The 13413-nt window shown below is 44.1% G+C and overlaps 1 protein-coding gene across 4 annotated transcripts in view; it reads right to left on the bottom strand.

Moving 5' to 3' along the window:
• Positions 1 to 13413, bottom strand: part of SEC23B (SEC23 homolog B, COPII component) — a 52971-nt gene that overhangs the window by 12493 nt on the left and 27065 nt on the right. For all 4 annotated transcript variants that reach the window (XM_017863712.1, XM_017863714.1, XM_017863711.1 and 1 more), the window contains 5 exons: positions 10640 to 10746; positions 9878 to 10031; positions 6709 to 6786; positions 3609 to 3770; positions 997 to 1083 (listed from right to left, as the gene is read on the bottom strand). In XM_017863712.1, coding sequence (XP_017719201.1) covers positions 997 to 1083; positions 3609 to 3770; positions 6709 to 6786; positions 9878 to 10031; positions 10640 to 10746 — 588 coding nt within the window. The remainder of the gene's footprint in view (positions 1 to 996; positions 1084 to 3608; positions 3771 to 6708; positions 6787 to 9877; positions 10032 to 10639; positions 10747 to 13413) is intronic.

Below are 13413 nucleotides of genomic sequence, written 5' to 3' on the forward strand. Positions count from 1 at the left end.
TCCAGCCTGGGCGACAGAGCAAGACTCCGTCTCAAAAAAAATAAATAAATAAAAATAAAAGAAGAACCACCTGAGATTTTTTTACAGCATATATTATTTATTATTTTTTGAGACGGAGTTTCACTCTGTTGACCAGGCTGGAGTGCAGTGGCGTGATCTCAGCTAACTACAACCTCCACCTCCCGGGTTTAAGTGATTCTCCCACCTCAGCCCCCCAAGTAGCTGGGACTATAAGTGTGTGCCACCATGCCCGGCTAACTTTTGTATTTTTAGTAGAGATGGGGTTTTGCCTGTGGTCAGGCTGGTTTTGAACTCCTGACCTACGGTGATCTGTCCACCTCAGTTTCCCAAAGTGCTGGGATCACAGGCATGAGCCACTGTGTCCGGCCCATATTTATGGCAAATATGATTAAAATTAATAAATATACAAATACTCCAGGGACATAAGAAAAGTTTCTATCCACTAGAATAAAAGCCACTGCACTTTCTAAGCCCAAATTGTTGTTACAAATGTCATTAAAAACCTAAATTAATAAATAAGCAGAAAACAGGGCCGGGTGCGGTGGCTCAAGCCTGTAATCCCAGCACTTTGGGAGGCCAAGATAGGCGGATCACAAGGTCAGGAGATCGAGACCATCCTGGCTAACACGGTGAAACCCCGTCTCTACTAAAAAATACAAAAAACTAGCCGGGCAAGGTGGCGGGCATCTGTAGTCCCAGCTACTCGGGAGGCTGAGGCAGGAGAATGGCGTAAACCCAGGAGGCGGAGCTTGCAGTGAGCTGAGATCCGGCCATTGCACTCCAGCCTGGGCGACAGAGCGAGACTCCCTCTCAAAATAAATAAATAAATAAATACATAAATACATAAATACATAAATAAGCAGAAAACAAAAACCACAGTTAAGGACAATAATTCTCCTTGTGTGCACAATTAAATAAATGTGTATGCCTTTTCCCCAATTTAAAAACGAAAATTAATTAATAATATCATCTTACCTCACCAAGATAAATGACAATTTGAAAGAAAGTATCCATCAGCAAAATTCTGTCAGCTAGAATGCTGCTGCTATCCAAGAGTACTGGCTGAAGAAAAAGAGAGAGAAAGATGGCATTGGTTTTCCCTCCTCCCCACACAGCAACCACTTCCACCCAACCCTGACCCCATGCCTGGTATCCACAGCAAAGGCTATTTACAAATGGTGCCCAGCACAGTGGCTCCCCCCTTTTCTTCCTGACATACTTGCACTCTCTGCTCCTGACTCATTCTCAGCTTTGTAGGAAAAAGAGGCTCCAAATAATTCCTCATCAATTGAGAAGGGAAATTAATGATACCTTTTTGTTTTAAATTAAGAGTCAGGGTGTTGCTCTGTTGCCCAGGCTGGAGTCAAGTGATGTGACCCTGGCTCACTGCAGCTTCGACCTCCTGGGCTCAAGTGACCCTCCCACCTCAGCCTCCAGAGTAGCTGAGGCATGCCACCATGCCCAACTAATTTTTTATTTTTTATAAAGACAGGCTCTGACACTATATTGACCAGGCTTAGTAATATCTTTTGATCTTAGAACGAAAAATAATTCTGAATATTCTCAGTTTTGTATGTATTTTAGCAATCAGAGACACTCTCTGTAGATGAGACAGAATACAGATGCCTATATGAAAAATAGCATTTAACCCAAATTTTGAAGTTTACTACAAAATATATATTATGGCTGGGTGCGGTGGCTCATGCCTGTAAACCTAGCACTTTGGGAGGCCAAGGCAGGCAGATCACTTGAGCCCAGGAGTTCAAGACCAGCCTGGGCAACATGGCAAAACCCTGTCTCTGCCAAAAACACAAGAAATTGGCTGGGCTGTGGTGGCACGTGCCTGTGGTCCCAGCTATTCAGGAGGCTGAAGTGGGACGATCACCTGAACCTGGGAGGTGGAGGTTGCCGTGAGCAAAGATCGCACCACTGTACTCCAGCCTGGTTGACAGAGTGAGACTCCATCTCAAAATATATGTATCTTTATTATTTATTTATAAGTAATATTTTATATATTATATAAATAACTATATAATTTTTATATCAGTAATTATTATCATTATTTTTTTTTTTGAGAGGGAGTCTTGCTCTGTTCCCAGGCTGGAATGCAGTGGTGCAATCTCAACTCATTGCAACCTCTGCCTCCTGAGTTCAGGCGATTCTCCAGCCTCAGCCTCCTGAGTAGCTGGGATTACTGGTGCCATGCCCAGCTAATTTTTGTATTTTTAGTAGAGACAGGGTTTCACCATGCTGACCAGGCTGGTCTCAAACTCCTGATGTCAGGTGATCCGCCTGCTATTTTAGTAATTATTTCTTTTTTCTTTTTTTTTTGAGACGGAGTCTTGCTCTGTCGCCCAGGCTGGAGTGCAGTGGCTGGATCTCGGCTCACTGCAAGCTCCGCCTCCCGGGTTCACGTCATTCTCCTGCCTCAGCCTCCTGAGTAGCTGGGACTACAGGCGCCCACCACCTCGCCCGGCTAGTTTTTTTTGTATTTTTTTTAGTAGACACGGGGTTTCACCGTGTTAGCCAGGATGGTCTCGATCTCCTGACCTCGTGATCCGCCCGTCTCGGCCTCCCAAAGTGCTGGGATTACAGGCTTGAGCCACCGCACCCAGCCAGTAATTATTTCAATAATAAAAGTAAATTGTACTCAATAAAGAAAATTTTAAAATGTGTACCCAAGTATAACAAATATTGATATTTTGGTTTTTTTCCATATAGTTCTTTATTTTTGCAGGGAATATTTAGAAAAGTTTCTGTTTTGACTTTTTTCATGTAACATTTTTACATAAGGACTTTCTATTTTATTATGTTACATACATTTTGTGAATACTGTTGGCCCTCCATATTGGTCGGTTCAACATCTGAAAATTCAACCACCCTTGGATTGAAAATATTTGAAAAAAATATGCATCTGTACTGCACATGTACAGACTTGTTTTCTTGTCATTATTCCCTAAACCATACAGTATGACAATTATTTACATAGCACTTACATAATAGGTATTATAACTAATCTAGAGATGACTTAAAGTATATAGGAGAATGTGTCCAGGTTACATGCAAATATTACACAATTTTATATTAGTAACTTGAGTATCTAAGAATTCTGGTATCTGAGAGAGGTCCTGGAACCAATCCTCCGTGAATACTGAGGGTCAACTGCATTTCTCAGGTTACTTATTTATTTTCCTATATTAAACATTCGGACTGTTATTTGATTCTCTATTATAGTAGTTCCTTTACAATTTTTTTTTTTTTTTGCACAACGTCTATTCTATATCTAGGAGTCTTTCCTACAGATACAAAACATGGAATTGCTGGATGTAAGTATACGAGCACAAGGAAAAAGAAAGCAACCATGTTATTTCTTAGAGTTTTTTACCTTTATTCCTGCCTTCCACAAATAATAGCTTTATATGTCTTTGGCATTTTCCTAAAGGTATTTTTTAATAGAAATTTAAATTACTATAAAAACTCAAAGTTTTATTTTTTTACAGTTCTGCTCTCTAAGTAAATTTGCTTAAAAAAGAATATATAAGTTAGGTGATTCCAATTCTCAGGAAAGCACTCAGGTAGAGCCTTACCTCTGGTGGCCCATGAAAGGAGTAAGAGTAGAGAATGGGCTGGATCATGATGAGGGACTGGGTCAGGTCCTGCCGGGCAAAATGATGTCTGTAATATGACGACTCATCAGGACTATTGTTAAACACTTGAAGAAATGGAGATCTTCTCAGATGGAACATGAACTGCATTCACAAAGAATGAGAGAGAAATGCATATAGTTGTAACTTTCTTAGACACCCACAGAGTAGATCTACCTCAGGGGTCTGAAATAGGAGAACCCAGAAAAGGGCTCTCTGGGTTCACAGAACAGAAAGCAGAAGGTGGTAGCAGGGGCCGGGGAAAGAGGAAAACTGGGAGCTGTTGCTTAATGAGCACAGAGTTTCAGCTCTGCAAAGTGAAAAACTCTAGACATCAGTTGCTCAATAATGTGAATACACCTAACACTACTCAACTGTATGCTTAAAAATGGTTAAGATGGTAAATTCTGTTATGTGTGTTTTACCACAATTAAAAATTAAATTATTGGCCAGGCGCGGTGGCTCAAGCCTGTAATCCCAGCACTATGGGAGGCTGAGCCGAGACGGGTCGGATCACGAGCGTCAGGAGATCGAGACATGCCTGGCTAGACACCGATGAAGACGCCATTCTCTACTAAAAAATACAAAAAAACTAGCCGGGCGACGGTGCAGGCGCCTGTAGTCCGCAGCTAGCTCGGGAGGGCTGAGCAGGAGAGCGTGAAGCCTGGAGGCTGAGCTGCATGAGGCGGAGATCCGGCAACTGCACTCAGCCTGGCGACAGAGGCGACACTCCGTTCAAAAAAAAAAAAAAAAAAAAAAAAAAAAAAAAAAAACAACCCCCAAAAAAAATAAATTTATTTATTTACTTTATTTATTTATTTTTATTAATTATAAAAGGGGCCTCTGGCTGGGCGTGGTGCTCATGCCTATAATCCGCAGCAGCTTTGGGAGGCCAAGGCAGGCAGACCACCTGAGGTCGAGTTTCGAGACAGCATGAACGCACATGCGAGCAAACCCCCTGTCTACTAAAAATACAATTAGGCGCGTGCGTGGGTGGCGGCACGGCCTGTAGTCCCAGCTACCAGGAGCTGAGGGCAGAGAATCGCGTGAACGCCGGGAGGCGGAGGTTACGGTGAGTGAGATGTGCATTGCATCCAGGCCTGGGCAACAAGAGCAAAACTCCGTCTAAAAAAAAAAATTAAAAATTAAAAAAATAAAATCATTTTTTTTGTTTTTTTAAAAAGGGCCTCTGGGTATGTCAGAGCTTCCACAGTTAAGAGAAACGCCAAAGAAACATTTCCAGAGTCACTGTGCCAGGCAGTGGAGACAGAATATCTGCTCTCAGAGAAGTCAAACCCAGTGAGAAAGGCACGCTTGGGGCTACGGGTTATGAGCCAGAGTACAGGATAGCACTGGGGAGGTGGGGGTGGAGGGCCAGGAGGAGAATTCCTAGAGCTCTGGGGACTGACGGTGCACCCTGAGAGACGTGGCTGAGGAGGCCACAGCGCCAGGGGGAAGGGGATTCCAGGCACAGGAACAGCAGATGACAGCTCAGGACACAAGCTGGGATGGTGCAGGGGAGAAAGGGACAAGGGATGATACTGCAGCCATAGGTTCTCACCCTCGAGGATGAGAAGAAGGGGTGGGGACAGACTTTCAGCTCACGTTAAAGAGTTGCCAGAACATGAAAATGAGCTGCCTTGTGAAGTATAAAGCTTCCTGAGACTCCAAATATTGAATCATAGGTTCCTAAATAATAATCAAGGCTGACATTCAATACATCCTACATGCAAGGCACAAAGCACTTGACAAGAACTACTTAATCCTTCCAATAAGCCCATGAGGTAAGTTCTCTTACCATCCCTAGTTTACAGGTGAGGAAACTAAGGCACAGAGGGGCAAGCAACTTGTCCAAGGTCACCCCACTACTGAGTGTCGCAGCTGGATTCTCTCTACACCAGGCCGCCTGGCTCTAGAGACAGGGCTCTTGGCCTCTCTCCTAGAATGCCTTGACAGAAGGATCTGAGAAAGCATTCCCACTGGTTTTCAAGCTGTGCTCTTAGAGTCATCAAGTCCTCAGGGGCCCAGGGATGAGGGCTCTGGTGGGACCTACTATGGGGGTGGTACATGGGCACAACCAGAGAAGCACCAACTTGATCTGCTTTATGTGCTGGCTTTTCAGGGCAGCTCCTCTCAAATAAAGGATTCCATGACTTAAAAAAGAAAACCCTGCAAACCACTTCACCAGAGCAACTCCCCACTGCTAGAGGTGGGAAACCAAACTCTACAGGGCTCCGGAACTTCCTCTAAGGTCAGCCCAGCGCGGCCAGCACTGAAACCTCACCCTGACTCTGGCCAGTCCAGGGCTCTTCCCACAACACAACACAACTTTTAACCTCTCACACATGGGCACCTCAGAGTCCCAGGCACCTGCTGTGGAGCTAGGTCACATTGAGTGCTGAACAGGTGACTGGCATTGTGCTAAATATTTAATACTCGATTGGCCTCAGCTCCTGTAATCCTTATAGACACCCATGAGTTACACTCTATTTGCTAAATTACAATGGAGATAGAAATTCATCTACTTTTCCCGCTCCTCTCTCTTGTCCAGTGGCTTCCAAAGGCTTTGTTCATGCAGAGTGCAGTTACTTTCAGGAGCTGCTTATTGCTCACTCCTGGTTTTGATGCACATAATAACCACAGACATGTTATTAAATATTTGTTGCACTAACTGTGGTTTTGTTTTGTTGTATTCATCTCCATGTGTGCTCATTTTCTTGGTTTGTTGCTGAGGTAGCTGACTGTTTCCCCAGAACTTCTACACATCAGAGATACTTTTTATGGCCGTATATCAATGATCCTATTTTGCCTGTTTGTGAAAATGTATGCATGAGTTTCCTCCCCTCTGCATGTCATCTTTATCTTCTATAGGGCTTAGGGTGCTGTCTTGCCTCGACACACATTCGGCTCGGGTTGAACAATCTCTGTCACCTATAGACTGAGTCTCAAGACATTAAAAAACCTTCACTTTACCCTGAGAATAAAGTTAATTTCTATCAAAATTTACTGTTCTGTAGTTATTTTAGAAACATATATTACTTACCTGAGGATACAGAGAAAAGGAATCTGATAACCTAAAAGAAGTGGGGTCTTCTTTGTTATATTGTCCAAACTTTTGACACTATGGAAAGAAAATACCAAAAAACAAACACACACAAAGAGAGAGAGAAAAATCTAAGTTAGCATTAGCTGGAAATATTCTTGGACTAAGCTACATCCAGTCTCAACTCTGCCACTTACTCTAAGTCCTAGACTAGCACTTCTCAAGCAGGCAAATGACCAGGGTGGGTCTTGTTAAAATGCAGGCTCTGGCCGGGCATGGTGGCTCACACCTGTAATCCCAGCACTTTGGGAGGCTGAGGCGGGTGGATCACGAGATCAGGAGATCGAGACCATCGTGGCTAACACGGTGACACCCCGTCTCTACTAAAAATACAAAAAAAATTAGCCGGGCATGGTGGCGGGCACCTGTAGTCCCAGCTACTCAGGAAGCTAAGGCAGGAGAATGGCGTGAACCTGGAAGGCAGAGCTTGCAGTAAGCCGAGACTGCACCACTGCACTACAGCCTGGGCAACAGAGCGAGCCTCCTTCTCAAAAATCATAATAATAAATTTTTTTTAAAATGCAGGCTCTCGGGAGGAGCTGAAGATTCTGCATCTCTAATCAGCTCCCAGGCAGTGCTGGCCTGAGGACCGCCCTGACCAGAGAAGCTAGGTGAGCTCTTCCAGGCACCTGTTCCACATGAAAACCCTCTAACACCATGAAAACTAACAATTATAGTTATGCTTTGATGTTCTCTCACACTAAAACTCAAATTTATTTCTCCCAATGGCAGATTTCTGAACCACAATGTTTTCTCTTCCTGCCTTTATTTCTGCTCACACATTTCTGGTCACTAAAGAATTGGGCTATTCACCATTTAAAGAAACCCCATTTCTAACAATAACTTTCTTCCCACAAAATCTGGTGCCCTTCCACAGTTCTCATCTTCCTGAACTTCCTAGCAGCGTGAGCCAGGTGACTGCCTAAACGTCTTGAAACTTTCTCCTTCAGCTGCTAATACATCACTTTCCTACTTCTCATCATCTCTCCAGCCAACCCTTTTCTGCCTTCTTCGATGGTTTTGTTTTCCTCCTCCCCCTAACTGTGCACTCCTTGGGGTTAGTTCTTGGCCCCTCCTCCTATCCTCACTGCTTTGGGTACAAATAAACACTAGAGCCAGATGGGTGTCATCCAAATCCACCCTCCAGTGTCCAGTGCTGACCTCTAGCCTGAGCCCCAGTCAGGACATCCACCCAAATATGGGAGTTTTCGTGAGACATACTTTTGCAAGTTCACATTCAATTATCAAAAATAAACTATTACATTAAAAAAAAAGATTCACCTTCTCTCACCCTAAAATTGCACTCCTTTCCCATCTTCTACCTCACCATCACTCATGCAGTTACCCACGTGTGAAATGTCACTCAATGCTGACTTTTTGGTTTTTGACTTTACAAAGAATCATTTCATCAAGTTTTATCCATTCTTTCAGTTTACATCCTGATTTCAAACCTGCTTCCTCCATCTCTACTGCCACTACGCTGGTCTCAGCACCATTGAGCCTGAAAAATCCTCCATTCACAACAATAGCCTTTTCTCCTTGCAATGTGCCTCACATGGTGATATTAAAAGTAAACACAAGCATCATGCTGACGTCACACCCCCGCTTAACAATCACACCCAAGTCTCCCTTGCTCCCTAAAGTTAAGGAGCTCCCCAATCAAGGTGTACCTTCCCTGACTCTGTGTCCCACTGCACAACCTGGCCTCATGTGACACTGGTTTCTTCAAAGTCCTCAGCATAAGCTAAAAGACCCAGCTAGCTCCCACGGGCTCGTTCCTGCTAGCCCTCCACTCAGCAAGCCTTGCCTTCTCCTATCCAATTAAGCTATTCTTTAATAACCTGACTCAAGGCTCATTTCCACAGGAAGTCTTTGTTAACCACCTGGGCCCTCTGCCCTTTGAAATTTTAAAGCAGCACTTTTCAAATTATGTTTGAAATGTTGACACTTCCTGAAAAATGGTTCCATGAGACCTGAAAAATGGATCCATGAGCTACCAAGGGCAAATAGAGGGCTGAACAAAATGAAACAGTTTCCTTACTGGGTCTTTCCATGGTGCCTTTGATCACAAACACATGCTGTTACTCTCCAGGAAGGTAAGATTATCGTGTGCCAATTATTGATGTATTGCCTTGTGCCTGGCTCCACACTCACACCCTTTGCCTGCTGTGAAATGGACATGGGCCCTTTCACTACCTCTCGTTTGCCAGCTGGCACAACATCAAGCTTTGTCAGTAGAATGCGCTGGAGGTGTCAGCTTCGGGCGCCTGAGTGCTCACTCAGCAGCTTCCTGGGTGCCGGGTCCTGCTGCACCGTGGCTTCCCCAGTGCCGAGTTCCTGAAGAACATGGCAGCCAGAAGCTAAAGCAGCATCCCTGCATGCCTCCAATGGGACATTTTCCAGTACACAGCTTTCCCTGGCACCCTGGAGGGTGGATTTTCTTCAAATTCTAGAGAGTGAATTTCTAGCAAGTTCCCCTGGCACAGCACCATGGCAACCTCTCTGCAAAAGACTCACCAAGCCATGGCCATGCCGTCCCAACTAGATCTGGAACAGCCCTGGGGAGAGGGAGCACTTCCTTGGGTGCTCTATCTCAGCCCCAGAAGTAGTGGCTGCCCAATTCTCTATACTTCCTTCTAGTCAGTCTCTCTTCTACTCCCTTATTGTATTCTTTATAAAAGACTTTCCCTGTTTAAATTACAGTGTTACTTCCCTCACTTATTAAACCCAGATTGATACAAGATATCTCCCTAAACTCACCAGGCCTGGATCCCTATTTCTAAAACTACTTTCCAGATTTAGAAGAAAAATACAAGACCAGAGCATTCGCAAAATGACTCATCTAAGTCAACTCAACCCACACAGATTTGTATCACTCCCCAAATGCTCCGTGCGTGTTGTTTCTTCCCCAACTATAATGTAAATCTCTGAGGGGAAAATGCACATTTAACACATCTTTACCAGAATGTCCAGTGTGTGGCATAAGGTAGGCAACTGATAAATTCTTGCTGATTCACCTTAAAGTAATAATTAAGTGACAATTTTCTTCTCTTGAAAGTAAAGCAGAAACCAAGACTGAATGAACCTAATGCCACTGTCCCCAATTTACCAGTCGGATGAGTTGTCGGTCCAGCCACCGGAGCACATCAGGTCCCTCCTCTGACTCCGCTCGGAACACCCCAAGCCGTGCCATCAAGACTGCTGCAGCCTCCTGGTCAAATGCTGCTTCTATGTGCCTGAGCTGACTCTGTACATCTGCCCAACTGACAATTCCAGAGTTAGTGCCATGCTTATGTTTAGGAGAGAACAGAAAGCCAGACATCCGTTCAGATAAAGAAACACAGGCTAGGTGCAGTGGCTCATTCCTGAAATCCCAACACTTTGGGAGGGCGAGGTGGCAGGAATGCTTGAGCCTAGAAGTTCAAGACCAGCCTGGGCAACATTGTGAGATCCCCATCTCGCTACAAAAAGTAAAAAAATTAGCCAGTTTTGGTGGCAGGTGCCTGGGGTCCCAGCTACTTGGGAGGCTGAAGTGGGAGGATCACTTGAGCACGGGAGGTTGAGGCTGCAGTGAGTTGATTGTGCCACTGTACTCCAGCTTAGGCAACAGAGCGAGACTGTCTCCAAATGATAATAATAATAAAGTTTTAATGAACTCTATTTCCTACAGAAAGATGATTCTTCTAGGCAAGTATTCATAGGCCCAACTGGGTTAGCCAAAAATGTCTCCTCTTCTCATCAAATAAGCCAATGAGGTCTGGTGAGAACCATTCAATGGAATCAAAAAGACAGACTAACAAATGTTAAAGTATCTCTTCAAGGGAAAAATGTCAGGCAGTTCCTCTACAGAAAGGAAACCGGGGCTGCTTACTTTCGGGCGATGGTGGTCACGCGGATGCGTCTCTGGGTGCTGGAGTGCTGATAATGCGTGACGAACTGGATGGCTCCTCTGCCTCCTTGGGGGATCGGGGCATTGTGCTGCAGGATGAGAGGCCATAACCTTGTCTGTTATAGGCACGACGCAAACACAGTGACAGAGTCCACTGTACTCTTCTAAAATGACTGACACAGCAATGATGGGAAGGTTCTTGACACATTTTGAAGGGCACACTTAGGATTTGCACATTTCACTGCATATAACCTTTATCTCCAAAAAAGATGAAGACCTACATTCAATACTGAACTTAAGTTAATGATATACCTGCTGAAGGGTTTAGGCACGAAATACGTGGATGACTGTGGCTTGTTTTGAAATGCATCAAAAGGAAGATGGATTAATGGATCACAAACTGGACAAGTTATTGCTGATGAATTGTCCAGTTTGTGATGGACTGTTAATCATTAAACAAACACAGGCATCCCTCACTTATTTGCAGATTTTTTAACAAATTGAAGATTCGTGGCAATCATGCATCAAGCAAGTCTATCAGTGCCAGTTTTCCAACATGTGCTCACTTCATGTCTCTGTGTCGCAGTTCAGTAATTCTCACAATATTTCAAACTTTTTCATTATTATTATATATCTGCTATGGTGATCTATGATCAGTGATCTTTGATGTTACCATTTTAATTGTTTTGGGGTGCTACAAACTGCACCCATATAAGATGGCAAACTTAACTGATAAATGTCATATGTATTCTGGTTGCTCCACTGACTGACCTTTCCCTCATCTCTCTCCTCCTCCTTGGGCCTCCCCTATTTCCTGAGATACAACAATATTGAAATGTGGCCAACTAATAACCCTACAATGCCCTCTTAAGTGTTCAAGTGAAAGGAAGAGTCACACGTCTCTCACTTTAAATCAAAAGCTAAAAATCATTAATCTTAGTAGGGAAGGTACGTTGAAAGCCAAGATAGCTGAAAGCTAGGCCTCTTGCCCCAAACTGCCAAGCTGTGAATGCAAAGAAAAAGTTGGAAATTAAAAGTGAACACGTGAATGATGAGAAAGTGAAACAGCCTTACTGCTGATATGGAGAACGTTTTAGAAGTCTGAATAGAAAATTAAACCAGGCACTACATTCCCTTAAGCCAGGGCTTAATCCAGAGCAAGGTGCTAACTCTCTTCAATTTATGAAGGCGGAGAGAGGTAAGGAAGCTGCAGGAGAAAAGTTGGAAGCTGGCAGAGGTTGGTTCCTGAGGTTTAGGGAAAGAAGCCATCTTCATAGCATAATGGCACAAGGTGAAGCAGCATGTGCTGATGTAGAAACTGCTGCAAGTTATTCAGATTAGCTAAGATCACTGATGAAGGTGGCTACACTAAACAACAGATTTTCAATGTAAAGGAAATAACTCTTCTGTTGGAAGAAGATGTCATCTAGGATTTTCACAGCTAGAGAGAAGTCAATGCCTGGCTTTAAAGCTTCAAAGGGCAGGTTGACTCTCTTGTTAGGAATTAATGCAACTGGTGACTTTATTTTGTTTTTCTAAGATGGGGTCTTGCTCTGTCACCTAGGCTGGAGTGGAGTGGCATGATCTCAGCTCACAGCAACCTCGGCCTCACAGGTTTAAGAGATTCTCCCACCTCAGCCTCCCAAGTAGTTGGGACTACAGGCTTACACCACCACGTCTGGCTATTTTTTGTATTTCTGATAGAAGTGAGGCCTCACCACATTGCCCAGTCTGGTCTTGAACTCCTGAGCTCAAGCAATCCACCCACCTGGCCTCCCAAAGTGCTGGGATTACAGGTGTGAGTCACCACACCCAGCCAGCTGGTGACTTTAAGTTGAAGCCAATGTTCATTTACCATTCCAAGTATCCTAGGACTCTTAAGAATCGTGCTCAATCTGTGCTTCCTGTGCTCTACAAAAGGAACAACAAAGCCTGGATGACAGCACATCTGTTTACAGCATGGCTTACTAAATATTTAAAGCCCACTCTTGAGACCTGCTGCTTAGAAAAAAAAGACTCCTTTCAAAATATTACTGCTCATTGACAATGCACCTGGTCACTCAAGAGCTCTGAGGGAGATATAAAGGAGATCAACGTTTTCATGCCTGCTAACACAACATCCATCCTGCATCCCATGAATCAAGGAGAAATGTCAACTTTCAAGTCTTATTACTCAAGGAACACATTTTATAAGACTATAGCTGCCATACATAGTGATTCCTGGGATGGATCCGGGCAAAGAAAATGAAGAATCTTCTGAAAAGGATTCACCATTCTAGATGTCATTGAAACACTCATCATTCATGGGAAGAGGTCAAAATATCAACTTTCACGGGAGTTTGGAATTTTACTCCAATTCTCATAGACAATTTTGAGGGGTTTGAGACTTCAGTGGAGGAAGTCACTGAAGATGTGGTGGAGGCAGCAAGATAACTAGAATTAGAAGTGGATCCTCAGCTGGGCACGGTGGCTTACACCTGTAATCCCAGCACCTTGGAGGCCGAGGCAGGTGGATCACCGAGGCCAGGAGTTCGAGACCAGCTGGGACAATATTGTGAAACCCCGTCTCTAATAAAAATACAAAAATTAGGTGGCTTTGGTGGCAGGCACCTGTAATCCCAGCTACTCGGGAGGCTGAGGCAGCAGAATTGCTTGACCCTGGGATGCAGAGGTTGCAGTGAGCTGAGATGGCGCCACTGCACTCCAGTCGGAGCAACACAGCAAGACTCTGTCTCAAAAAAAAAAAAAAAAAAAAA

Source organism: Rhinopithecus bieti, unplaced genomic scaffold (assembly GCF_001698545.2).
Source record: "Rhinopithecus bieti isolate Rb0 unplaced genomic scaffold, ASM169854v2 scaffold_72481, whole genome shotgun sequence".
In the NCBI taxonomy this organism is placed as follows: Eukaryota; Metazoa; Chordata; class Mammalia; order Primates; family Cercopithecidae; genus Rhinopithecus; species Rhinopithecus bieti.